General features: G+C 46.5%; 1 protein-coding gene and 1 long non-coding RNA gene across 8 annotated transcripts in view; one reads left to right on the top strand and one right to left on the bottom strand.

Moving 5' to 3' along the window:
• The window catches only part of rims2a (regulating synaptic membrane exocytosis 2a), a 126015-nt gene that overhangs the window by 38442 nt on the left and 62404 nt on the right, over positions 1-25169 (bottom strand). For 2 of the 7 annotated variants that reach the window (XM_077013087.1, XM_077013085.1), the window contains exons 9-23: positions 25093-25169; positions 23615-23714; positions 23308-23431; positions 22976-23022; positions 22701-22813; positions 21386-21433; positions 18510-18640; positions 17993-18164; positions 17326-17479; positions 16915-16941; positions 15259-15327; positions 13390-13528; positions 12235-12300; positions 7203-7394; positions 5189-5298 (exon numbers count right to left, since the gene is read on the bottom strand). The exon at positions 25093-25169 is cut by the window's right edge and continues 43 nt beyond it. In XM_077013087.1, the coding sequence (XP_076869202.1) occupies positions 5189-5298; positions 7203-7394; positions 12235-12300; positions 13390-13528; positions 15259-15327; positions 16915-16941; positions 17326-17479; positions 17993-18164; positions 18510-18640; positions 21386-21433; positions 22701-22813; positions 22976-23022; positions 23308-23431; positions 23615-23714; positions 25093-25169 (1569 nt within the window). Of the gene's footprint in view, positions 1-2742; positions 2809-5188; positions 5299-7202; positions 7395-12234; positions 12301-13389; positions 13529-15258; positions 15328-16914; positions 16942-17325; positions 17480-17992; positions 18165-18509; positions 18641-21385; positions 21434-22700; positions 22814-22975; positions 23023-23307; positions 23432-23614; positions 23715-25092 lie in introns of all 7 variants that reach the window. The other 5 variants (XM_077013088.1, XM_077013089.1, XM_077013091.1 and 2 more) reach the window with 5 other exon arrangements.
• Positions 17933-18909, top strand: LOC143519534 (uncharacterized). Its single transcript, XR_013132461.1, has 3 exons — positions 17933-18087; positions 18284-18369; positions 18493-18909. It is a non-coding gene; the product is annotated as an uncharacterized LOC143519534 (long non-coding RNA).

The raw sequence follows: 25169 nt of genomic DNA on the forward strand, positions 1-25169 counted from the left end.
AGAGGTTACTGGGGAGAGGCTACTGGGGAGAGGCTACTGGGGAGAGGCTACTGGGGAGAGGCTACTGGGGAGAGGCTACTGGGGAGAGGTTACTGGGGAGAGGTTACTGGGGAGAGGTTACTGGGGAGAGGCTACTGGGGAGAGGCTACTGGGGAGAGGTTACTGGGGAGAGGTTACTGGGGAGAGGTTACTGGGGAGAGGCTACTGGGGAGAGGCTACTGGGGAGAGGTTACTGGGGAGAAGTTACTGGGGAGAGGTTACTGGGGAGAGGCTACTGGGGAGAGGCTACTGGGGAGAGGTTACTGGGGAGAGGCTACTGGGGAGAGGATACTGGGGAGAGGTTACTGGGGAGAGGTTACTGGGGAGAGGCTACTGGGGAGAGGCTACTGGGGAGAGGTTACTGGGGAGAGGCTACTGGGGAGAGGCTACTGGGGAGAGGTTACTGGGGAGAGGCTACTGGGGAGAGGCTACTGGGGAGAGGCTACTGGGGAGAGGCTACTGGGGAGAGGTTACTGGGGAGAGGTTACTGGGGAGAGGCTACTGGGGAGAGGTTACTGGGGAGAGGTTACTGGGGAGAGGTTACTGGGGAGAGGCTACTGGGGAGAGGTTACTGGGGAGAGGTTACTGGGGAGAGGCTACTGGGGAGAGGTTACTGGGGAGAGGTTACTGGGTAGAGGTTACTGGGGAGAAGTTACTGGGGAGAAGTTACTGGGGAGAGGCTACTGGGGAGAAGTTACTGGGGAGAGGTTACTGGGGAGAGGCTACTGGGGAGAGGTTACTGGGGAGAGGTTACTGGGGAGAGGTTACTGGGGAGAGGCTACTGGGGAGAGGTTACTGGGGAGAGGTTACTGGGGAGAGGTTACTGGGGAGAGGCTACTGGGGAGAGGTTACTGGGGAGAGGTTACTGGGGAGAGGTTACTGGGGAGAAGTTACTGGGGGGAGGCTACTGGGGGGAGGCTACTGGGGGGAGGCTACTGGGGGGAGGCTACTGGGGGGAGGCTACTGGGGGGAGGCTACTGGGGAGAAGTTACTGGGGAGAGGCTACTGGGGAGAGGTTACTGGGGAGAGGCTACTGGGGAGAGGCTACTGGGGAGAGGCTACTGGGGAGAAGTTACTGGGGAGAGGCTACTGGGGGGAGGCTACTGGGGGGAGGCTACTGGGGGGAGGCTACTGGGGAGAAGTTACTGGGGAGAGGCTACTGGGCACCTCCATCACCATCCCCACAGTGGCCCTCGTTACACACAGCACCATGCATCAGAATGACACACTGCTTCAGAATCAGAGAGGGAGGGATATAGGGAGTGAGAGAGAGAAAGAGAGAGTGAGAGGGATTGAGAGGGAGAGGGAGAGAGAGAGCTAGAGGTAGAGACAGAACAGAGCAGTAAAAAAGGGACAGACTGACCTAGAAAATATGAGATGCAGAGTAAGAGTTTGAGAAAAGTAAGAGCCACAAATCACACACATACGCACACACACACACACACACACACACACACACACACACACACACACACACACACACACACACACACACACTGCCACACCTCCTTCACGACTTGCCTTTCCTCCCATTGAGTGGCAGCATCAGAGACCTCCCCTGACAGCCTTGCACAGAGAGCGAGAAGGTCAGTACCCTACACAGCACACACAGGCCCTGACCACACCCCCTCCACCCTAACCACACCCCCTCTGCACAAACCACACCCCTTCCGCACCCACCACACTCCCCCTGTCGGTCTCCCGCACAGGCCTCACTGCTGAATCAGCTTAGACACACACCTCAGCTCGGCCCAGCTGGGCACGCATCAACACTGCGTTTCAGCAATGATCCTTCAACATCAGGCGGGGTTTGTCCTGCATATTGTCCCCGCTCACAAACCCACAAGAATCGGTTGATTTTCCACTGGAATTTGGTCCAAAGCTAAAATCGCTTGTTCTTTGATGCTTTTTTGATGCAATTTGATGCTTGTTTGGGATTGTGTTACTCGCTGGTGAATGAAATGTGAACAAGTGGGAAGTGAGTAGAGCTGACGCAGGCACACACACACACACACACACACACACACACACACACACACACACACACACACACACACACACACACACACACACACACACACACACACACACACACACACACACACACACACACGCATACACACACGCATACACACACACACACACACACACACACACACACACACACACACACACACACACACACACACACACACACACACACGCATACACACACGCATACACACACACACACACACACACACACACACACACACACACACAGCCAGCTGAGCATGTGGCAGGAGAGAGCAGGCACACACACACACACACACACACACACACACACACACACACACACACACACACACACACACACACACTCGTATAAGTGATATGGACCAGCACCTACACAGATGGGCGGGTGAGAAAGGGCTCTCTGCTGGAAGCTCCTGGCCTCGCACACGTGTGAGCAGCTGAGCACGAGCGTGCACGTGCGTAGGCGTGCACGTGTGTGAGCGCGCACGTTCCTCACACGCCAAAATGACAGAGCCAGAACCGGGTGCCTGCACGCTCGAGTACATGCAGGCATAGCCACGTTCGTACATACCTAAATTAACACGAGTTACAGTGTGCATGGAAGACGACGGCAACCAAACCAAAGTGAAAGGAGAAATCAAAGCACAGGTGAAACAGAAAAGTGGGAGGGGTTTCAGAAGGACACACCTGCATCTGCCTCAAATGAGTGCAGTGGGGTGGAGTAATATATCACAGGCTCCTCCTCCTCTTCATCTGGGCGGTGGTCAGAGACAGAAGGAAATGGATGATTATGATGACGTCACAGAACACAGATGGGGACGTGGTGGCAAATAACGTGAGGGAACAAAATGAAAATATTTAGACAATAAACGAGTGTATGGCAGCCATAGAGACAGATGTTACACTACAGTTAGTGACTCATGAGAAATGACTGCATCAACTTCGATTGTTCTCTCTAATCAAATTCGATTTCATGGTGATCGTGATGATGTAACGTGTCCAGCAGTCAGTCTGTCCCACATGGTTAGTGACTCCATGCTGACCTCTGACCCCAAAGGCCACCTCAGTGACATTCAGCTACATGGTTTACTTTCACAGCTCAGAGGTCACGGTTCTCTGCATTTCTCAGAGAAACAGTGCAGGTTCTGAAGTGCACATGCCAAAACGGGGCAGAAGTGAATGTAGTGATACCAGAATGTAGTGACACCAGAAACCAGTGATACCAGAATGTAGTGACACCAGAAACCAGTGATACCAGACATCTTCATGTTGCATTAATTTCATAATACTGATCATCTATGAACTGTATTAAAAAGAGCTGTGCACACAAACCAGACATGGCAACATATTTTCATCCTTGATGGAGGTAAACTTCATGTAGCCTGAATTGCCTCTATTTCTCAACATTGCCCACATATGCTTACAAGTACACCCTCTGGCTTTGTTAAGCTAAAATAGCATAAATCATGCATAGACGGTACAAAATTAAAAGATCTCGTGTAGCAGCACACACATTCGCATGCAAACACACACACACACACACGCACACGCACACACACACACACACACTAGGCCTACTACTGCTGGCGAGCTGAATGCTCACACACTCTGACAGTGATGAAAGGCTCTCTCTCAGCAATCTGACAGCCCCCGCTGCACTGATTCACTCTCTCCTCCCTCTTTTCTTCTCTCCATCTCTCCTCCATCTTCCCCTCTCCCTTTTCCCTCTCTCTCTCTTACACAACCACCTCGTCTTTCATTCCCATTCTCACACAACACAGCGTTTTCCAATAGGTACAAAACTAATCGTTTCTGAAAACACAACCTCATCATTTTCTCCCGCTTCGTGGAACGCGCGTCCCCGGAGCCTCTCTGTGGTTAGGAGGCGAAGGGATTGTTCAGGCAAGCCACAGAAAAGACCCGGGGGAGCTCAAGTGCGCCTTCAATAACGAGGAAAAATAACGGTCACAGTCGCAGAGTATTGACGCCCACATTATGCAGGCGACCTAATGACACGGGCAGATTGTATACACACTTATGTATTCATCCGAAGAGGATCGCTATGTGCACAGGCCACCGCATTATTACCCAGTGACAATCATTAACAGCGGCGTGTGGACCATTCTGGTTCCGAACAGGACGTGTGGGGCGCTGCAGAGATGAGAGGAACACAGCGTCGACGTGGCTGTGGCTCCACAACGGAAAACGACGCAGAACTTCCCGTTGCGAACACACACGGACACGGCGCGCTGCCTGCAATAGCCCCGGATCCAGATTCCTTGCTACAAATGAAAGAAACGCTTCTCCCAAACCAGTGGCGATGTTGAACGAAGGCCGATTATGGCCCACAGGGATGTGATCATTTCCGTTCGCACCAAAACGACGCAGTGGCGGATCTCAGCCCATGCACGTTGCTGGCGCCTCTCGACTTTTGAACCTGGGCTCGTGAAACGCTTCAGCAGAATAGGCGAAGCCAACGTTGGTGCCTAACGTCACATTTTCCTTCACCTGTTTTTGCAGGGCTATTTCTTCACATTTCTTTACTCAAGTGGAGTCTGAGTTCTGTGGCACCAGCGAGCAGGTCCACGGATCCGATAAATCTGTTATATTATAAAAGGTCCAGTGATTCTTAGGTTTTTCTGAATAATAACCCAAGACACTGCTTCCTAAAGAATATTGCTCTCTCCACTGTTATTTCAACCATTACCAGCTTTCCTCTGTGATGTGGAAAAATTGTTTCAAACATTATCTTGCAATCAGACAGTGTGGTTCAGGTTGGAACTCGATTCAGAGACTGAACCGCAAGACACTGGCTGACAGCATGCTGATAGGATTTCACAAGGCAGCATCGCAATCATCAAGTGGCATCAGGTTTTGGATACATGCCAAATCTCAACAGTGCGATTCTGTGAAAGTTTCCCAGGAGTAATCCGAGCACTCAAACATATTAAAAAAACATCACATATAACATTTCACCTTAGAACTGTAGGATATTCTAGATGGTGGATGTACTTTTCAGCTTTCTCCTAAACATTATGAAACAACTCATCACAGGATCATGTGAGCGTTTCAGAACAGCTTCCAACACACCCAATGCATCAGGAGTAAGGTTCACTGCCAGGAAACCACTTACTTCTTTCGAGCGTCCCCTTCGGAGGCAGTTGTGGTAGTTGCCGTCCTCTCCTGCTGTTCACAGATGTGCCAGTGGGACTGGTTTGGACTGATCCACCACGGGGGTGCGCCCTGCCACACACAAACGGCATCTCATTACTTCTGGAAGCTTGCATGTGCGAGAATGGACCAGAGGTTCCATTATCTGGGTGAATTAATCCTAACAGCATGTGAGCGAGCCCCAGCAATAATTATTTACTGAATAACAGGCATTACAATAGCAGTTGTATATTATATGCATATTAGTGCTAAACACAAATAACAACATGTATGTTTGCCAAGTCTTTTACAGACAAACTGTGACCCCAACATCATTTCAGCAATTCACAACCAGGGCTTTATGACTAAGTCACTGGTATTGATCACTGCCCCAAATCCCAAGTATTCCAGAAAGTACTTAGCATGTTGCTAAACACTGAACTCATAAGTAGAAGAAGTAATTTGACATGAACCCACAACTTTACACGGAGACTTAAGGTTATCAGGCCTTGCTGTATGGGGAGAATGAAGGGGCTGTTTGTTGAACAGTGATTGTAGCGATCAGTCATATATATGCGGTTCCACATATATAGATCACCTGTACAATCAGTGCCATGCAGAGACTGTGAGGATGCAGGGAGCAGGAAGCCGAGCAGAGATCGTATGGCGTGTGTGCTGACCACACTTTAATTGCTCGGGGGGGTGGGGCAGGGGGCGGGGCAGGGGGCGGGGTTGAGAAGCATAGAAGAGCTTCTCGCATGCTTGTTGCCTACAGAGTGACAGCATCTGATGGCTGGGTGTAATGACAGAGTGTAATAGCTGTGCTCACAGACATAAGGAAACACACTCCCCAGACTGCAGCAACACACACATTACATCTGGTTGTAAATTAAGGATGTTCAGTGAGGAGGCTTTTGGCCTGTAATGTTCTGGACAGAGTGATTCTGAGAAATTGTTGTCTAATATGCATCATTATTTCAAACTAACATTTCTCTGGAGTTAGGGATTCATACAGGAATGGTTTACAAACTCAGATAGATCGGAATCCTCTTCAAGAACTTTGATTCCTACATAAATTTCCAAAGCAATAACAAGCAAAAGATGTTTTTTTCCTTTTGATATTCCACAGACTACAGAGAAAGCATGATGTTCTAAATACTGAGCCTGTTATTAACAAGCGTCAGAGTATCCCATCCATCCCCTGCAGTAATGTACAGTATGTAACACTATACTACAGTGCTAAAATGATTTACGCTTAGTTAATATACTCCAAATGCAGGGGCTGCTGCTTCTAATAGTGAATATGAGAGGATATTAGCTGCTTTGAAAGCTCTGTGCAAAATATTGTGCCCTAACTAATTCAGGCCTAAATTACTGACTTTTTAGATTCTGTAAAGACCAACAGTTTGCACAATGTTTTCAAATAAACTTCCTGCACTTCACAGTATAAAATGGAACTGGTGGAGTGCTAAGGAAAAAGCATGGAAGCAAAAATTACAGACAAATGTGGTTTATCCCCGTGTGGTTTATCTTAGTGTCCCCTTATGGCTGGACTACATGCGAAAAGGAAAATAACATTAGAATCTTTGGCACGTTTCCGCCATTGTGTCCCTGCAAGGAAAGAGCTGAACCTCATCTTCACTGAGGGATGAGACAACGCATGCAAACGAATAAGGGGAGGCGAAACAAAAAGTCAAATTACCAGTCGTGTTCGTAAAGGAACTGCAATAGATGAAAACCCATCACCATTATACTCAGTCTGAATATAAGTGGTGTGTGACAACGACAACAACAAAAAAGAACTACATGTTAGTAACTTGCAATACCACAGTGGCTGGATGGGCAGAAAAATAAAAGCACTGCTGTAAAAGGAGAACAAAAAAAGGGGGAGGGACTGATTGCTTGACCGAGCTGGAGGGATGGCCGTTGTGGGAGGAGCAAGGGGATGACGGGTGACTATCGATTAGTCGGGGCTGCCGGGATCCAGTCTGGGTCACCTCGTCAAGGCAGGGGAGGACGGCGCGGAGTGTCCCGATGGCAGGGTGGGCATGGACGCTCTCATGCAGTGCCCGTCGGGCGCGCGCTCGGTCGAGCAGGAGCGGGTGTACATGGGCCGCTCCAAGGCGGACCGCTGGTCGGCCGAACGGGACCTGGGGTGAAACTCGTGCCTGTCCGGTGTGCCGTAGTTCCTAAAAGAATGTTATGGAGGGCAAACAGGTTCATGGGTGCTCACTGTAGGCGGGGTCATGGGTGGAGCCAGCAGTGTTAGGGATTTGATAACTCCTCCCCATCACATGTAGCAAAGTATTTAAATACTATGGGTTCCTTGATGTGACGGTGTACGCATGTCTTTTTGGTCTTTGAGGACGTGGCAACCTTATATTTACCAGCTTCTGTAAACACATGCCTAGCAAACAACAGAGTGACTTCGGAAAAGCACACTTCACTCCAAACCCGCTTGTCAAAGAAACAACGATTCACTGCAATCTGAATTCTGGCACTCAATGCGAGCTGTGGCCCTGGTCGTTATTTGCTTGTCCAGAACCAGATAACACCGGCACTCTGGGGTTTCATCTCAGTTCTGCTCCAATCAGCTGAGATGAATGACCAGGCAGGCACCACAGAACTCTATGCGCACGCAACCAGGCAAGAAACTCAGATGTCAAAGGGAAAATCTAGGTGACAAATGTACTTATATATATAGACTCCTAGACCCCTTTATTAGGTACACTTTGATGTTACCAGGTTGGACCCCCTTTTGCCTTCAGAACTTCCTTAATCCTTCGTGTCATAGATTCAACAAGGTCCTGGAAACATTCCTCAGAGAGTCTGGTCCATATTGACATGATTACATCACACAGTTGCTGCAGATTTGTCAGCTACACATCCATGATGTGAATCTCCCGTTCCACCACATCCCAAAGGTGCTCTATTGGACTGAGATCTGGTGACTGTGGAGGCCATTAGAGTACAGTGAACTCATTGTTGTGTTCAAGAAACCAATATGATGATTCACACTTTATGACATGGCGCATTATCCTGCTGGAAGTAGCCATCAAAAGATAGGAACACTGTGGTCATAAAGGGATGGACATGGTCAGTAACAATACTCAGGTAGGCTGTGACATTGACACGATGCTCAGCTGGTACTGATGGGCCTAACGTGTGCCAGGAAAATATCCCCGACACCATTGCACCACCACCGGCCTGAACCGTTGATATGCTTTCATGTTGTTGATGACAAATTTTGACCCTACCATAGCTGACAGGAGTGTCACCCGGTGGTCTCCTGCTACTGTAGCCCATCCGCCTCAAGGTTCAACGTCTTGTGCGTTCAGAGATGCTCTTCTGCATGCCTCAGTTGTAACGAGTAACCTTTGTTATTTGAGTTACTGTTGCCGTTCTATCAACTCGAACAAGTCTGGCCATTCTCCTCTGACCTCTGGCACCAATAGAAGTGTTTGGGAACAGCAGAAACTCTGTTCAACAGCAGGTTGAGTAGGCCATGTAAACTGACGGAGCGTGGTTAGCGGATGCTGTAGAGCATAGTGCAGAGAGGTGGCCAACTTTCTGCAGAGTTACTACAGACATCCAAACTTCATGTGGCCTTCAGATTAGCTCAAGTTCTTGGAATGGGTTTCCATGGTCGAGCAGCTGTATCAATCAAGTGCCGCCACTGTACTCTAGAGCAGTGGAGATGCGTTATCTGGAGTGATGAATCACGCTTCTCCATCTGGCAATCTGATGGACGAGTCTGGGTTTGGTGGTTGCCAGGAGAACGGTACTTGTCTGACTGCATTGTGCCAAGTGTAAAGTTTGGTGGAGGGGGGATTATGGTGTGGGGTTTTTCAGCATACCAAGACATTTTGGACGATTCCATGCTCACAACTTTGTGGGAACAGTTTGGAGCTGGCCCCTTCCTCTTCCAACACAGAATAAAGACATGGATGGCAGAGTATGGTGTGGATGAACTTGACTGGCCTGCACAGAGTCCTGACCTCAACCCGATAGAACACCTTTGGGATGAATTAGAGCAGAGCCAGACCTTCTCATTCAATATCAGTATGTGACCTCACAAATGCGCTTCTGGAAGAATGGTCAAAATCCCCATAAACACACTCCTAAACCTTGTGGAGAGCCTTCCCAGAAGAGTTGAAGCTGTTCCCTATTGAACCCTATGAATTAGGAATGAGACGTCACTTAAACTCATTTGTGAGTCAAGGGAGGTGAACGAATACTTTTGGCAGTATAGTGTGTGTGTGTGTGTGTGTGTGTGTGTGTGTGTGTGTGTGTGTGTGTGAAACCCAAATTGTGCTTGCATTATTGTACATTACAGCATTATGGTACATTACAGCATTATGACACAAAGCTACGCTATGACACCTTTAACGTCAAGGCAGAAATGGCCATGTCAGAAATGATCTTCCACTGTCTCTCTCTCAGGAATTCAGCCTGTGCACTGGGATTTGAAAGAGAGATCAACCTTGAGGGTTTGTTCCTTCATTCACTCTTTGCACATTGTGAGGTCACAGATATTAGCACCTCGTAATCATGTAACATTTTAGATGCTCAGTCATTTTAAATCGAGCCACAGTGCAACGCTGAACAAAAGCCACCAACTATTTAAAGCACTTGTTTCAAGCCCAATAACATGTGGCCTACTTGGCTTACCTGTGATCTAAAAGAATCTGTGTTGTCTGAATATATTCTGTGACATAATAATGCTACAGACTAGACAGTGATATGAAGTATCAGAACAATTAATATCATAAATTATAAATGAATAATAAATTATAAGTATACTAAAAAGGTTATTTTTTCCTCTGTAGAGGTTAGTGATGCATGTTCAGGTTTCCAGAAAATCAATGTGTGTGTTTTTGTGTTGGGGGAATGTATGGGGCTCACACCATCTCTGACAGAAAGCTTTAATGGAACACGCTCGCAAACTGTAAGCACTGATTCAGAAGCCTGGATATAAATAGCTGTGGTTTGTGTCCCAGCGGTCTTCTCTGTACCTGCTTCTACCAGATAGGACTGGCCCTGCTCTGGGGAGCACCCATCTTTTCCTCTGCCTGTATTCTCTCCCCCCCCCCCCCCCCCTCTCTCTGCTCTTCCTTATCTCCAGAATCCCCCCTCCACCCGCCCTCTGCCTCCCCCTCCCTCGAGTGTCTCTCACTCTTTGTTCTGGACTGCACATTTATCATTACTTTCTTGCCCCCCCCCAGAAAGCTTCTGTACCAGGATGCCCGTTCAGCGCAGGGGTTGAAATATCGACTCTAGCCCTGGTGAGCTTTTCACCACAGGCCCCCGAGAGCACAGGAGAGAGAGCACGCACTGACAGTTCTGTTCACCCACTACCCCACGTTTCTGATGGCACCACAACTTCCAAGCATAGTGGGGGGGGGGGGGGACGGGGGACGGGGGACGGGGGGGGGGGGGGGGACAGACCCCACTCGGCGTGTCTGACTGACTGCCAGATGGCGGCAAATCCAGAGATAGAGGATGAGAAAGAAAGTCGGAGTGAGAGAGAAGGCAACCTCTCCTCTTACCTTTCCACAGCTTACCACCAGAACACCTCATTGGAATTTTACAACCTGCACATGCAATGCATAAAACCCACAGACCATGATGATGAGGGATGTTGTGAGTTCTTGAAGACCCACATCAAGACCTCCTGGACTTCATCTGGTTACCATCCACAGTATACTGCATTACAATATAATTATCCAAATGTTCTGAGAAAAATAATGTTCAAAGTAAAGTTTGTGTGTACAGAATATGGTCTATGGCAGTGTTTCTCAAACCAATCCTCGGGGGCCACTTAACAGTTCCAAAGCTTTGTTCAGTCTAAATCGCCAACAATTACGTTAGAGCAAAAGTGTGGAGCCATCAGGCCCCAAGGGCTGGGTGGAGAAACACTGGTTTATGGGATTCGTATACCAAACGTACAGAACATGTAGGCTGGTGCTGGACATGTTTTCACATAGACATCTTCAGCTACAAGGTTGTGTATGGGGTCTACACAACAAAACAATCATAAGATTGTTCCTCAGGAACCTAACATCTCAGTTCTCTTCAACAGTCCATACTATGCAGTAGACAGAAGAATAATGAACTCATTGTAAATTAAATCACAGGTGTCAACCCAACCCAATTTTGGTCTGTGTTTTTGTCTATATAAGTCTGTGATACAGGAATTCTAGCTTAATACGTTTTCACCATAAACTCCAGTCAATCATCATAAACACTGTACCACCAGCATTCCTACCACTGTGGTTCAATTATGTTCACAGTCCATCGCTACTGGCAGCATAAACACACAAAGATTCATGGGAAATGCACTGTGACTAAACAAACCTAGCCTCAAAAACTGATCCAACTATGTATGAGAGACAGATTTGCTATTTAACCATAGAACTATTTCTATGATTTCCAGATTCAGTATGAAGTCAGTAGTATGATTATTAAAGTAATGTTTCACAATAAAGATCCTGAATGCATCCAGTTTGGAGGCTGAATAATAAGGTTACCGTGTCTTGAGTTGACACCTATGTGAAATAATGTTAAACACATGAGACAAGGAAGATTCTTAATGGGATTTCAAAGCACATGATGTGGAGATGAGTTCAATGTATTGGATGATGTGTACAATGCAACAAAATGGGCTTCAGGCTATACAGTAGCTTAACATTTGGATACTCTGAAATATAGGCATAATTATGCATATATTTTTCACTTCACTGATTTTTGTTGGGGTTTCTCAAAGCCAGAGATCCTCCTGGACAAGGACATTCATGCAAAGCAAGGACGAAATGGAACATTTTAGACTACAAGTTAAGATGCGATTATGAGCTGCTGTGGTGAAAATGGTTAGCCTGCGTTACGCATCATGAACCTCCAGCCTGGAGGAACCTTGAGGGTCTAGCTGGTGGAGAGGCAGGGAGGTAACGGGTGGAGAGGCAGGGAGGTGGTACTGACACGGGTGGAGAGGCAGGGAGGTGGTACTGACACGGGTGGAGTAAGCTCTACCTGAGCTCCTTCTGCTGATGGTGGATAGGCTGACTGTGTCTGGTTCGAGGTAAGGTGAGGAAATGACTGCAGTCACATGGAAAGAATGGAGAGAATGAAGAGGAGAAGAGAGGAGAGAGATGAAATTTGGAAAAAATTAAAGAAATGGGAAAAGATCTTTCTCCCACTTGGGGTGAGCAGGAAAGCAAGGAAAGCTCACAATGGTCTGAGCAATTTAGAGTGACAACACGGTCCAACAAAGTACAGTGACCAGCAAGCAATTCCCAAACTTTCTCACACACTTAGACCTGAAGGAGGAATTCATTTTATCCCCACTGAAACTCATGTGATATACTGTATTTCACTTTACAATCTATCATAATCATTTATATAAGGGCTACATAATTATTTATGTTGAAAGAATATATACATATTTATAACTCACTAAAAAGATAAATCACATTCATTTGAGTAGCTAAAAAATGCTGTTAATTAGAAAGTTATCAGTATCATCACAGTTTGACCAATGGCAAGTTAGCACGAATGACAGTGATTAGAATAATGACAAGTTCATCTGATGCCATCTATATCCAGACACATACAAATGCAAATATAACATTTAGAAAATACACATTAAAAACACCAATGTTTTGTGTAAAAAAAAAAACATTTTAAAAAGCACAGTTACATGCTTTGTCTCAGAAATACGTCAGAAATCACATAGACCTACTGACATAACATAAATTCACAGTACTCTTCCAGTAGTCTCTCTTAAAACCAACACAAGTGTTTCACTTTAAATCTTCCTTTAATTTGGCATTGTTCACTGATCAGTCATTCTTGAGGTTCAAAAAAGGTTCAAATAAAATAAAGACAACACAGTCTTTGTTTATGTGAAGTCCTAAAGGAAAATTTGAAGATAATGTACATTTTTTAACACTGGTGACAGATTTTCGGAGGAGAAGGGCATACATTAAAAGAAAACCTCTCTCAAGAATGCTTTGTAACAATGAAGGACATCGAATGAACACAGCTAGCATTATTTAAGATAATGCTAACTGCTTCCCCTACTTCTGATCTTAGTCAGATTAGCATACAGGACAGAATATTTCAAAATAAAAGCCAAAGAGGGGGAGGTAGAGGCAAAGTTTACATGAAGAGGATAAGGCACTGTACCTCTGGGGCGGGGGCACACTGGGTGACCGCGAGCGTGCTCGGTTAATGTCCGCTGACCGTGAGCAGTGATTGGACGATAGCACCTGCTCTGGCACTGAGAGGGTGGAGCTCTGGAGGTCCCTTCCATTTTGCCTGTAGTCTGAAGTGAACGAATCAGAAAAAGGGTGAGGGAATATCAACCAATCAGGATTAAAGGGACAGTGTGACTAAATTGTTAGCATGACTAAAATTAATTTAAATCTATGGACATCTATTAATCATATTGATTTGTACTACAAGATTTCTTTCTTAAATGCAAACAATCTTTTGTCTAAATATTTCCATATGCCATTACACTTGTAGTGCTAATCCCTACACTCCTGTCAAGGGCCAGATGGTAATGTTAATGTGATCCGATCAGTAAAATGGTCTTTGTCTTCCAATCAGAAAACATGTCTCCCAAATCCCAGACCCCCATAAGGGCTGAAAACAGGCACTCAGATGGAAGCAACTGGTTCTCCATCCCGGGTCAGTGGTGTGGGGGGAGTGAGGGGCGTGGCCCTGCTACCCAGTGAAGTGCTCCACACTATAAACAGGCAGGAGTGAATAGTCTGACTACAGTGCTCTATTGTGGGTGCAACTTAAGGCCCAGCACAGACTGGACACCGTTAAATAAAACCAGCTAACAGACTTGGGAGGGGGGGGAGGGGGGGGGGTACTACAAATCAATACTAAAAGTCTTTACATTGGATCACAGCAGTCAGTTCTAAAAGCCTTCTCTTCACACACACACACACGTGACATTCCAGCAGGCCTGGCCACAGCCAGCAGAGCTGCAAACTACAGCTAGGGGGGGAAAAAGCAGCAACCCATAATTCCTCTGAATGGTAATCATCTCCTGCAGCGGGAAGAACCGAATCAGCACCTCGGAGCGGGGGAGGTGGGCAGAAACACTGAGCCAACATGAGGGAGAGAAATGCGGAGAAAGAGAAAGAGAGAGAGAGAGAGAGAGAGAGAGAGAGAGAACGCCAGAGTGAGGGACAGAAGACAGAGAAAGGGAAAGAGAGAGGGTGTGGGTGTGTTAATACAAACTAAAAGAGACACAAAAAGTGAAAGAGTCAGAGAAAGTGTGTGTGTGTGTGTGTGTGTGTGTGTGTGTGTGTAAGAGAGAGAAACAGATAGGAAGGGAGAAGAAGAAGCAAGGTGCCTAGCTGCGCATGTCCTAAGAGTTGTAAGAAGGCAAGTGGGTGTGTGAGCAGACGTTTGTAGCGTGTGCCCTCTATCAGACTGGCTGCTGTAGAGACCACAGCTGTAGAGACCACAGCTGTAGAGACCACTGCTGTAGAGACCACAGCTGTAGAGACCAGCTCTACGTTAGCTGTGTCCGTGTCTGCACACACGTTCATGGCCAGAAAGAAGTAGTGCCTATAAAAGACTATAAAAGACTACAAGACCCAGGGCTGTAAAACAGATGCGCTGTGTCATCACGCTATTGCTTATCAGCCTTTTAAGAAGTGATCAGCGGGTTACAGATGAACAATGTAAAAGCTTGTTTGATTATTGGGGTGTATTCAGGCAGAACAGAAACCTGAGAAATTACCCCATTGGTTACCTTGGACTGATAATATTCATAAGATTAAACTCAACTACATGCTGAGCATATAAGCATATATATTTATTCTAATATATATTCTAATATACATATATATTTTCTCTCATTTACAATTCTGGATCAACACACACACGTAATTAAATTATTCTAAAATAATCGCCTTTCTTGCCTAATCTGGACATGCTGAACTCTACAAATCATATGATCATATGATGGTGCCGGCTGAGTCCACACAGAAGTGTGTGTGTGTGTGTGTGTGTGTGTGTGTGTGTGTGTACCTGACACCACGCCCACACCATCCTCGCCATCATAATCTGAGATCTCGCTGTCACTGATCCGGTGAGATCCTGCAGGGGACAGAATGGAACAGCACAAAAGTTACAGACACCGGTCTGACAGTGGATGACCACAGGATGTACTCAGTACGGACACTGGACGGACACTGGACGGACACTGGACGGACACTGGACGGACACTGAACAGACACTGCCTGGAGCAATTTGGACTATGTCTGGACTGCCTATGTGTAAGATAATCACCCTGCACTCCGTAGTCTGGTAGCAAAGGCAAAAGCAATCGATACATTCATCTGACAGAGCTGTTAGTGATTCTGAGAATTCGGTATCTTCAGCAAATGTATTACCAAGTAGACACCATTAAGTGGCTGTACAGACTTCCATCTATGAGAACATTCTCAGATCTGACGTTCCAGTGCTGCTCTGAAATATCAGCACGTCCATGGTTGCAGAAGCAAACGAGTTATCTAGAGCTTTAAGTGACCGATCACGTCGAACCATTCACAGGGAATCAAGCACATCAATCCAACGCGCTCCACCCTGTTCCACAGTCAACTCCACGTCGTCTTTACGAAGCCATTCCGGCATTGTGTTGCACCGAGAAAATAAATTCTCTCTCCCTCTCCTTTTTTCATTCTGTTTGAGAAATTTCACTTCGGTCACGGGAAATAAACATAGTCAAGCATTTCTGACTCGGTCCGTGGCAGTGACGGTTTCAGAGTTGACATGCCGACAGGCAACCCGATCAGTCAAAGGGCCCCTTGCAGACTGTGGATGGGTGTACGGTGTTAGCAGACACTTCATCTCTGAGCAGTGGCACCTCAGGTCCCCGAGCTCACAACTCATTCAGCTTAAACCAAAAAGACACTTGAGCTGCTGCAGGAATGACAGGCGAACAGCACTTGTTTGTACTTCTCCCTCTCTCCCTCGTTCTCTCTCTCCCTCAGCATTTTGACTCAGACTCACATAAACTGTTTTAGCACTCCATGTATATACTGGTCAGCTCTGTCTCACCACAGTCTTATTCATATTTCCAATGACTAAGATTAAATTAGATACATTTCAGACAAAAGGGTTGACACCCCCCTACCACCACGGAGGGGGGGAGACAGCCATGGTTATTTTTGAGGTTAAAAATCAGGAGATCGGTGAATAAATACGCACATTTTAAAACAGGACACCGCACACAAAAACACAGAATGGAAAATACAACAGCCAGAAAACCAGTCAAGGGGACCAGTTTTCAAGGATGATGGTGCACAAATTTGCTATGGACAGCCAGACACAGCAAATTAACAGCATAAAACAACTCGACAAACACAGACAGCTTTTCACACTGATGTGTTAGCTTGTCAATTACGTAAAAGTTAGTCTCCAGGGAACTCAGACAAGCCGGCACTGAAGAGAGGAAAGCACAGCATTGCTGAAGACGATCAGGGGGCATTGTGGGAAGGCGTGTGGGAGATGGCACTGTTTTATTTATTTTTCTTTTTGGTCTGTTCTCGTTCGTTCTACAGAGGCAAGAGGGAAGAACTTGGAGGTGGGGGGGGGGGGGGGGGGGGGGTCTAGTCGCAGGGTGTATGGAGGGGTTCATGATCAACCCCGCAGGGGGCAGAGAGGACATGCAGTGGTTTTTACCTGAACTGTACGAATACGGGCCTTGAGCTGCAAAGACAATGAGGTCAAGAGAAATGTCATGCAAATCTTGCCGACCAACTGTTTCAAACTGTTTCTCGCTGGTTAATAGGAGACCGACCAACTCAGCATGACTTGACATCATAGGTTTCTAGTATTTGTGAGTCACAAAAGACCACTGAGAGGGACATGGTGACCTTTAGAGCACACTAAGTCTTAACCAAGGGAGTGACACCATACTTAAGGGAGTGACACCATACTTAAGGGAGTGACACCATACTTAAGGGAGTGACACCATACTTAAGCTCTGATCTCCATTGGGATATACACTTTAGGCATGATATGGGAGCCGTAAGTAAGTGATACTGGCATAGAGTGTGCGTGCGGAGTGATTTGAACAGAAGGAATCCGTACTCTGCAGTCGACGCGGAGGCATGTCTGCGTGCAGTGCCCTTCTCTGCAGGTAGGGGGAGGTGTTGGGCAGGGGCACGGAGGAGACGTCATGCGTCTGCAGCTTGTACCAGTGTGGCTCGTCGTCCATCAGCGCCGTCTCCAGCTCAATCAGGATCTAACAGAGGAAACGCAGACCTGCTAATCAAGCACACCACAGCCACACCGCTGGGAGGAACTCTTACTGTCTTCTCACTTTACACTCATGGAGCTGGTTGTTCCACACAGCCCTAACACGTCAAGTGCTGGTCAGGCGCAGGTCATTGGTGGAATAAACTCTAGAACAGCATTCTCAAATCTGCTGAACAGTCGTGTTGATTTAAGCATAGACTGTCTAGGCAAATGAGCATGACTGGCCATTTGTTAGCCATTTCTGAGTTAGCCAATCACCGAGTTAGCCAATCACCGAGTTAGCCAATCACCGAGTTAGCCAATCACCGAGTTAGCCAATCACCGAGTTAGCCAATCACCGAGTTAGCCAATCACCGAGTTAGCCAATCAGGGGTTGGTGACTCCAGCCCTGGAGAACTAAAGAACCTTCAGTCCTTCATGGGCTCAACCAAGAGCAAGACAGCGCTAAACTGGGTAGGACCCCATGGCAAACCAGGGGGTCCTGATCCGATGGCCGCACCTCCCCCAAGAACTCGCTCTCCTCCTCGCGGACGCGTGCCTGGTCCCACAACGTGACCTCCAGCATGCGCTCCCGGAACTCCCGCCGGTGCACAGGTGAGTACACGAAGGTCTGGTTCCATCTGGGCTCCACCGCTTTCTTCACCGTTTTTGTCCGCCTCTTACTCTTGTCACTGTGGGAACAGGAATTTGAATGGCTTTTAGTGGCAACTGCCAGTACCCGCCGTACTTTCGTATGATCGTCACCAAATGAAAATTCTGGGCTCACTCTCTGAAACTGAAATGTTTCTAGAACTCTTAAAGACCTGAAACATGTGTCAAGTGTTCCCTTGACAGGACAGCTACAACATCACATAGGATTCATCACTATATGTCCATGTAAGGTGTACATTAAACACTCCGTCTACCACATCTCAAAGTTCACCACACTGCAGTGAGCAGAATACAATACACTGCTCACGATTTGAACTTTTGCTAACTTGGTTTCTGGGGTCCCTGCAGGGCTTCCGTACCCTTACCTTCTGTCCGGGAGGAAGTAGATTTTGACGTAAGGGTTTCTCGGCCGGCCATCGTCCCGTGATGGCAGGTCCTTAGCCCCCAGGATGGTGACAATCAGCTGATGGCCCACTTTATCGTACCAGAGTTTAACCTGCACGGAGAGCAGATGACCTTACGGGACGCAGGGGTGGAACACAGGGGTGGGCCGTCCTACGAAGTGCCTGCCTTCTGTGGAGTGTCTCGACTCTACAGTGTTAATTATGTTAAGGGATAATTATGACTTTGATCATGTTAAGTGATAATTATTGAATTTTATTTAATTGAATATAGTTATGGTAATGTCTTATGTGCATTATAAAGAAGACCTTTTGTTTTCTACACTTAAATTACTACATTACATTAAAAACCTTCTTTCCTATATATGTTTGCATGCTGAATTCAAATGTGTTTTGGAGATTTCACTATCATCCTGTTTTTTTGTTGCTGTATGTCAGTATAGTATGGAACAGCCAAAGGAAGTGTTGACCCCTGTGTTGACCCCTGTGTTGACCCCTGTGTTGACACCGTGTCTACTGTTGGAGACTTATCTTACACAGGACACATGTAGAATGCACATATAGGTGAAGATACACCTGTACATATTTGTAGATATTTTAAGTGTAAGTTATAATGAATAAGTAAGTTATATATGAATAAGTAATATAAATGTGATTTCTTCTAAAAAGAAATATGAATTCAGCAAATAAAAAGAAATATAAATGACTAAGATAAGATCAAACTATTTTAGTTTGTCGATTGCCCAATGTTGTTGTTGTTATTATTATTATTATTATTACTGAAGACCCAACCAACATGAAACTAAATTCTTCCTAAATTGCTATTTGTAATTGTTCATGCACTGTATGTAGCATGGTCTGTTATATGTAACAAAGTTTGTACATTATATTTAATTATATTATGAGCAAGGTGTGGGAGTAACATTTGTAACACTACCAGCAAGGCAAACAGGGGCAGGAAACATTTGCCCCACTACCAGCAAGGCAAACAGGGGCAGGAAACATTTGCCCCAAAACTAGCAAGGCAAACAGGGGTAGAAAACATTTGCCCCACTACCAGCAAGGCAAATAGGGGCAGAAAACATTTGCCCCACTACCAGTAAGGCAAACAGGGGCAGGAAACATTTGCCCCACTACCAGCAAGGCAAACAGGGGCAGGGCGGGAACCCGAACACACAGCAGAAGGGGAGGCCCCCATGCACATGACACCTGAGCTCCCTGCTCAGTGAGGCACAGGCAGCACAGAGACACGAAGAGAGAGCAAAGTGGTACACGGCACAAACACAACCGAACAAAAGGTAAACACCACCACCAACACCAACAGCCCAGGAACAGTGTGAGTATTCCCCCCGCACTTGCCATCAACGCAAGGAGGTTTGGGAGGTTTGGGGGTCGGTCGTTTGTCTTCAAGCAGGGCTTACACAGACCTCTGTGTAAAGGTTCACAGAAGGGCATGGAAAGCATGGAAACAATCAAAGGTGAGAACCTGCATCAGGAGGTTCAGCGGGTCAGCAGGACTTTGGTCATAAATGGGATCATTTATGCTATTGAAGCCCATTCCGCAATCCGCAAAGCATACAGACTGATTTCAGACTCTCCACTAACCGCGCCATATTAGGAACATTTCAGCTGACGGATGGGTTGGGTGTGTTTTTTTTTTATGTATCAATAAAAAAAAAAACATTTAAATAATTTTTTTATGTGTTTCAATGAAGTGAAAAATAACACTGATATGGCATCCGATTAGCATGCAGCTTGAGTATGCTAATTGCCCCCCAAAGAAAGCTTATGCGCGTTCCTCTGTGCCGGTCTCTGGTCTCCTCTGAACCCCTGTCTGAACTCCTCTGAACTTGCTCTCTGTCTCTGGACCTGCCCCCCCTAACAGTGAACCACTGGGACAGTGTTCTTGCTATGAAAGCCAAGACACTATAGCACACAATGTAACTCAGTAAGGACAGATATCATAACTCCCAGGCAATTCACATACAGGTTGCTTGTAATTTCTTCTCATTCTCGTTGCTAAACCCGCATGATGTCTGGAGATGACGAAAAGGACTAGCAGAACCTATTTAGCCTGGAAACAACCAACCATAATGTTTTTTTTTGTTGTTGTTTGGAAAACATAGAGTACGTTTAGGGGACTGTTGCTTTGAAATGCAACACGCACCTACAGTACGCGTCACCAAAGAAGTGTTTAAACAAATGTTTTCCAAGATTAAACTTCCACTGGCAGTGTTAACTCCTGAATGAACGAAACACCAGACCCTCAACGGAGTGACTGTTCACCCCCCAGTTCGACAGAGGAACTGAACCTGTCAGCACTCAATCTGACAAGCAGTTTCAGGTTACACGGAAAAACCAGAATCAAATTGGGTCGTCCCTGCAAACTCAGCACCGATGTAACATTTAAAAAGAGACACGATCCTTCACCATCCAGCATGACACGACTGACAGAACTGACAGAACTCGGAGACAATCTTTTACTCAATTGTTACCTGCATAATCACCGCATAAACACAATCACGGAAACGGAACTATAAACTGACGCTCGACTGTGGTGTGTTGGTCCAAAAACGTGTCTCTTCAAATATTCCCCATTCTGATTCCATCATGCAGATGACCGCAGGCGCCTTGCAAATCATACAGAGTTCAGACATGAAGTAGCGAGAGTTGCAACGACGATTTAAACGGAAAAAAGAAAAACACAGTACAATTCACACGAGCAAACAGAAATGCACGCAGCCATTTCTTTGCTGTGCATATTCAGTAGAAGCAGAGGATTAAAGGGGAGGGGATTGGACAGGAGGGGAGGAGTCTTTCTAGTAAACAGTGACCATTACCTGAACCCTAGGGGTAAAAGGCTCGATTCTCCTACTAAGGCTTTGGCTCTGGGTAAGCAAAATTAATGACAAAATAAACACAACACGAACAAAACAAATGAACAATGCAATAAAGCAAAAAACCCAAAAGGACACCAGCAACGTTCGGGGAGGTGGAGGAGAGATTCAGTCGAAACACTGCGGGTGGTTCCGAACACAGCCTGCGTGTCTTCCACACCTGAACATGGTCTAATATAATCACGAGACATAACCGCAGCCACGGCGACAGGATAGGGTGGGATACAAAGAGGCACAGTCAGACATTTCTGTGTGTCTTTTGTTGCATTGCTTTGTGTGACTGTTAGGTTTGAAAAAGTTCTTTGTAAATAGCCTCTCACATTCCACTGACCCAATAACTATAGAACAAGTCTGTGATTGGCTCCATAAATCACATGACTCTCGCTGGGCTAATGGCTGCTGCGGAATCTCAAAAGGCACAAGCATTTAAACTGAATCTCCACCCCAGCAAACAACAAATGCATAGAAACATACCAATTTATGCTCTTCACCACACACACACACACACACACACACACACACACACACACACACACACTCACACACGGATATATTCATACCCATGTCCCCCTACAAATAAACACCTCACAGTATTAAAGACTGCAATCTTAAATCTATAGTCAGGACCTGACCATCTCCAGACTGCTGCAGTTTCCTCCACTGAAGTTGAACGGCGTATAATCATCAGGCGTGAAGCCCTTACAGCTTTGCAGGCTTTGCAGCTCTGCAGTGAGGAACGCGAGGCGCAGGGCTAACACGATCGGGGCAGGTGCTCGCCCCCGCGCCCCAGCGTAACACGGCCAGCACCTCGGCTCCGTTCGGGGGAGCTTAGCTTGCCACGCGAGCGCGTGCCCGCCTCTTAACCAGGCCGCGGGAACACGAGGTGGCCGGTTACCACGGCTTTGGTGGCACCACGCACGGGTGGTTCGGGATCTAAACAAGACCTCTTATGGCGGCGTTATCAGATGATGTATCCCATCATTCTATTAGTATCAAAATTACTGGGTGAGTTAAAGTGACCTCAAAAGAAAATGGATGTAGACATACTAACTTGACTATAAACAGTGTCAGACAACTCATTTAAAATGTCACAGCAATCTTTGCGCGTGCTTTTAACGAACTGAAATGTACACTCTTGTAGAAAGTCAGGAATATAAAAAGTATGTGTGACCTTAGAAATCGTTTCTCTTAAATAACAAACACCATTTTCCCCCCCTATTGTCACTGTGCTGAAGCCAGGTGCATTGTGGGAACTCACTGAGAGCTGGCCAGATAAATACTGAGGTGCGTCTCGTAGCATGCCGGGGCTCATGGGAGATGTGATGGATATGGATGGCCGGTCCATCTTCTGAGACTCAAATGAACTGGAACCTTCGGGAGGAAATGAATAGGGAGGGGGTTACTGATAAAGGTGTGACACATGTGGGCTTATGTCACACCACATTGTGCCTCTGCAGAAACTGGGTTATAGGACTAGCTTTATGAGTTCACCCCACTGCACTGACCCAGTCTGGCCACATGGTGGCGACTTACTTGATTCCAGTTGTGTGTGCGTGCTGTCTGGTATCCTGGGAATATCTCTGCAATGAGAGAATAGGGAAAAGACAGAGAAACGGTGGGCGAAAGAGTCAAATCAATAGACGCTAAAACAGAGAGCAGAAGCTTTTAATGATCCTAAGCAGCACATTAGTCTCTTAAGGGCTGAACTGCAAGCAGTTCCGCTCGCTAGCACATATTGCATGAGTTCCAGAATATGCTGCAGGGAGCAGATCCCAGATCAGCACGTGCTTTGGTCAGCTCTGTTTTGTAGCACAGCGGGGGGCGGGTCCCTCGTACAACAGCGCCTGCCATGAGGAAGATCTTACCCGATTGGTCGGGAGACAACCAGCTCCACCTGAGGCTCTGGCTTGGATTCTAAAATGATATTGTAAACTTCTTTAAACGTGGCTCCTTGTAAGTTCCTCCCATTCCATTCCAAGACCTGATCACCTATGACAAACCAAAGGAAAACGTATTTGTAGCACCTAAAAGACTCCAGTACAATTAATAGGAATATTAATATTAAAGATTTTAATATATTAAAGATATATAAAGTGACTTTAGAATAGTGAAAACATGAAACGACATGATGAAAGCAACAAAGGGATGTCAATGAAGTATGTTTATGAATACCTGGCCTGAGGTGTCCAACGGTGTCCGCTAAACTTCCTTTCCTTACTTTGGTGATGAAAGCGCAAAGTCGGCCCGGCTCGGTCATCTTGCCCCCGACCACCTGCCCGACAGCCACACCTTCATTAGCACTTCGAGATCAAACGAGTCTTACATCACCAGCGTTAAAGTGAAGATATGGAGTAACTGCAGCAATTAAGATAAATTCACAAAGCTCATGCTAATGGATGTGGTTACCACGCCTTCTATTAGTAAACTCAAACAGGACAGAGGGAGGATCAGAAAGCGATTCCAGATTTCAGTCCAATACATTATACTCAATAATATATTTTATTCATGCATTTACAAAATCTCAAACATCACTTTAAACATTACCAGAGTTAAAGACTTGCTTCATATACAGCTGATCAAATATACCGCTAGAGATAACCAGACCACCCGTCTAGCGTTTTCATTATTTTGTGGAGGAGCTGTCCATGGTGCTTAAAGTCCAGACTGCTGGAAAGAGGCCCAGAGGTCTGTAAGGCCCCAACCCCATTTCCCCCTCAAAGCGTCATACAAAAAAACTGCACTAATGGCGGCCCAATGCAAACGTACAAAAGGAGATTACGGGGCTGTCTCCCGGAGGGAAATGGGTTTATGTAATGTGAGAACTGTGGGGGAGTGGGTCTGTGTGCATGTGCATTTGTGTGTGTGTGTGTTTGTGTGTGTGGGTGTGTGTGTGTGTGTGTGTGTGCACAGGAAGGCCCGTGTTTGATCAGTAAGTCGCTGCCTTGGACAGCTAACACTCGGGGCAGTACTGAACCAACACACACTCAGGAAGTTCACTCAGTCAGGATCAAGCAGGCCATCTCCGGACACACACACACACACACCCACACACACACACACACACACACACACACACACACACACACACACACACACACACACACACACACACACACACACAAACACACACACACACAAACACACAAACACACACACACACACACACACACACACACACACACACACACACACAAACACACACACACACAAACACACAAACACACACACACACACACACACACACACACACACACACACACACACACACACACACCTGTCATTTCACCCTTTTACCACGGTGCCACACACACCAAGAGGGTGATGCTAGTGCTCCCTCACCCACACACTCACGTTTACCGATCTGAGTGCATGCGTTCCCCTGCCAGTCTCACATAACTGTTTATAATAGATACCAGTCTGTATAAAATGGAACAGTCTATTTAAACAAGACTGCATCAAAGACATATACTGTCCCATAATGTAAATAAACATTGAAGGCAATTTTTTTTTAACATATTTTACCTGCACTGCTGCAGTAGTTGGTACAGACTTCTAATGATTAGGCATGTGACTAGTGAATCCTGCAAAAATTCAGCAAAAGCTGTGGCCACGGGACCATGCGGGACCATGCGGGACCATGCGGGACTCACCTTCAGGCCCAGGAGGGCTCCAGAGTCACGTGGGATGCTACCATCCTTTAGCCGCTTGTTGAGCAGGATCCGGCCAA

This window comes from Brachyhypopomus gauderio, chromosome 7, assembly GCF_052324685.1.
Source record: "Brachyhypopomus gauderio isolate BG-103 chromosome 7, BGAUD_0.2, whole genome shotgun sequence".
Lineage (NCBI taxonomy): Eukaryota > Metazoa > Chordata > Actinopteri > Gymnotiformes > Hypopomidae > Brachyhypopomus > Brachyhypopomus gauderio.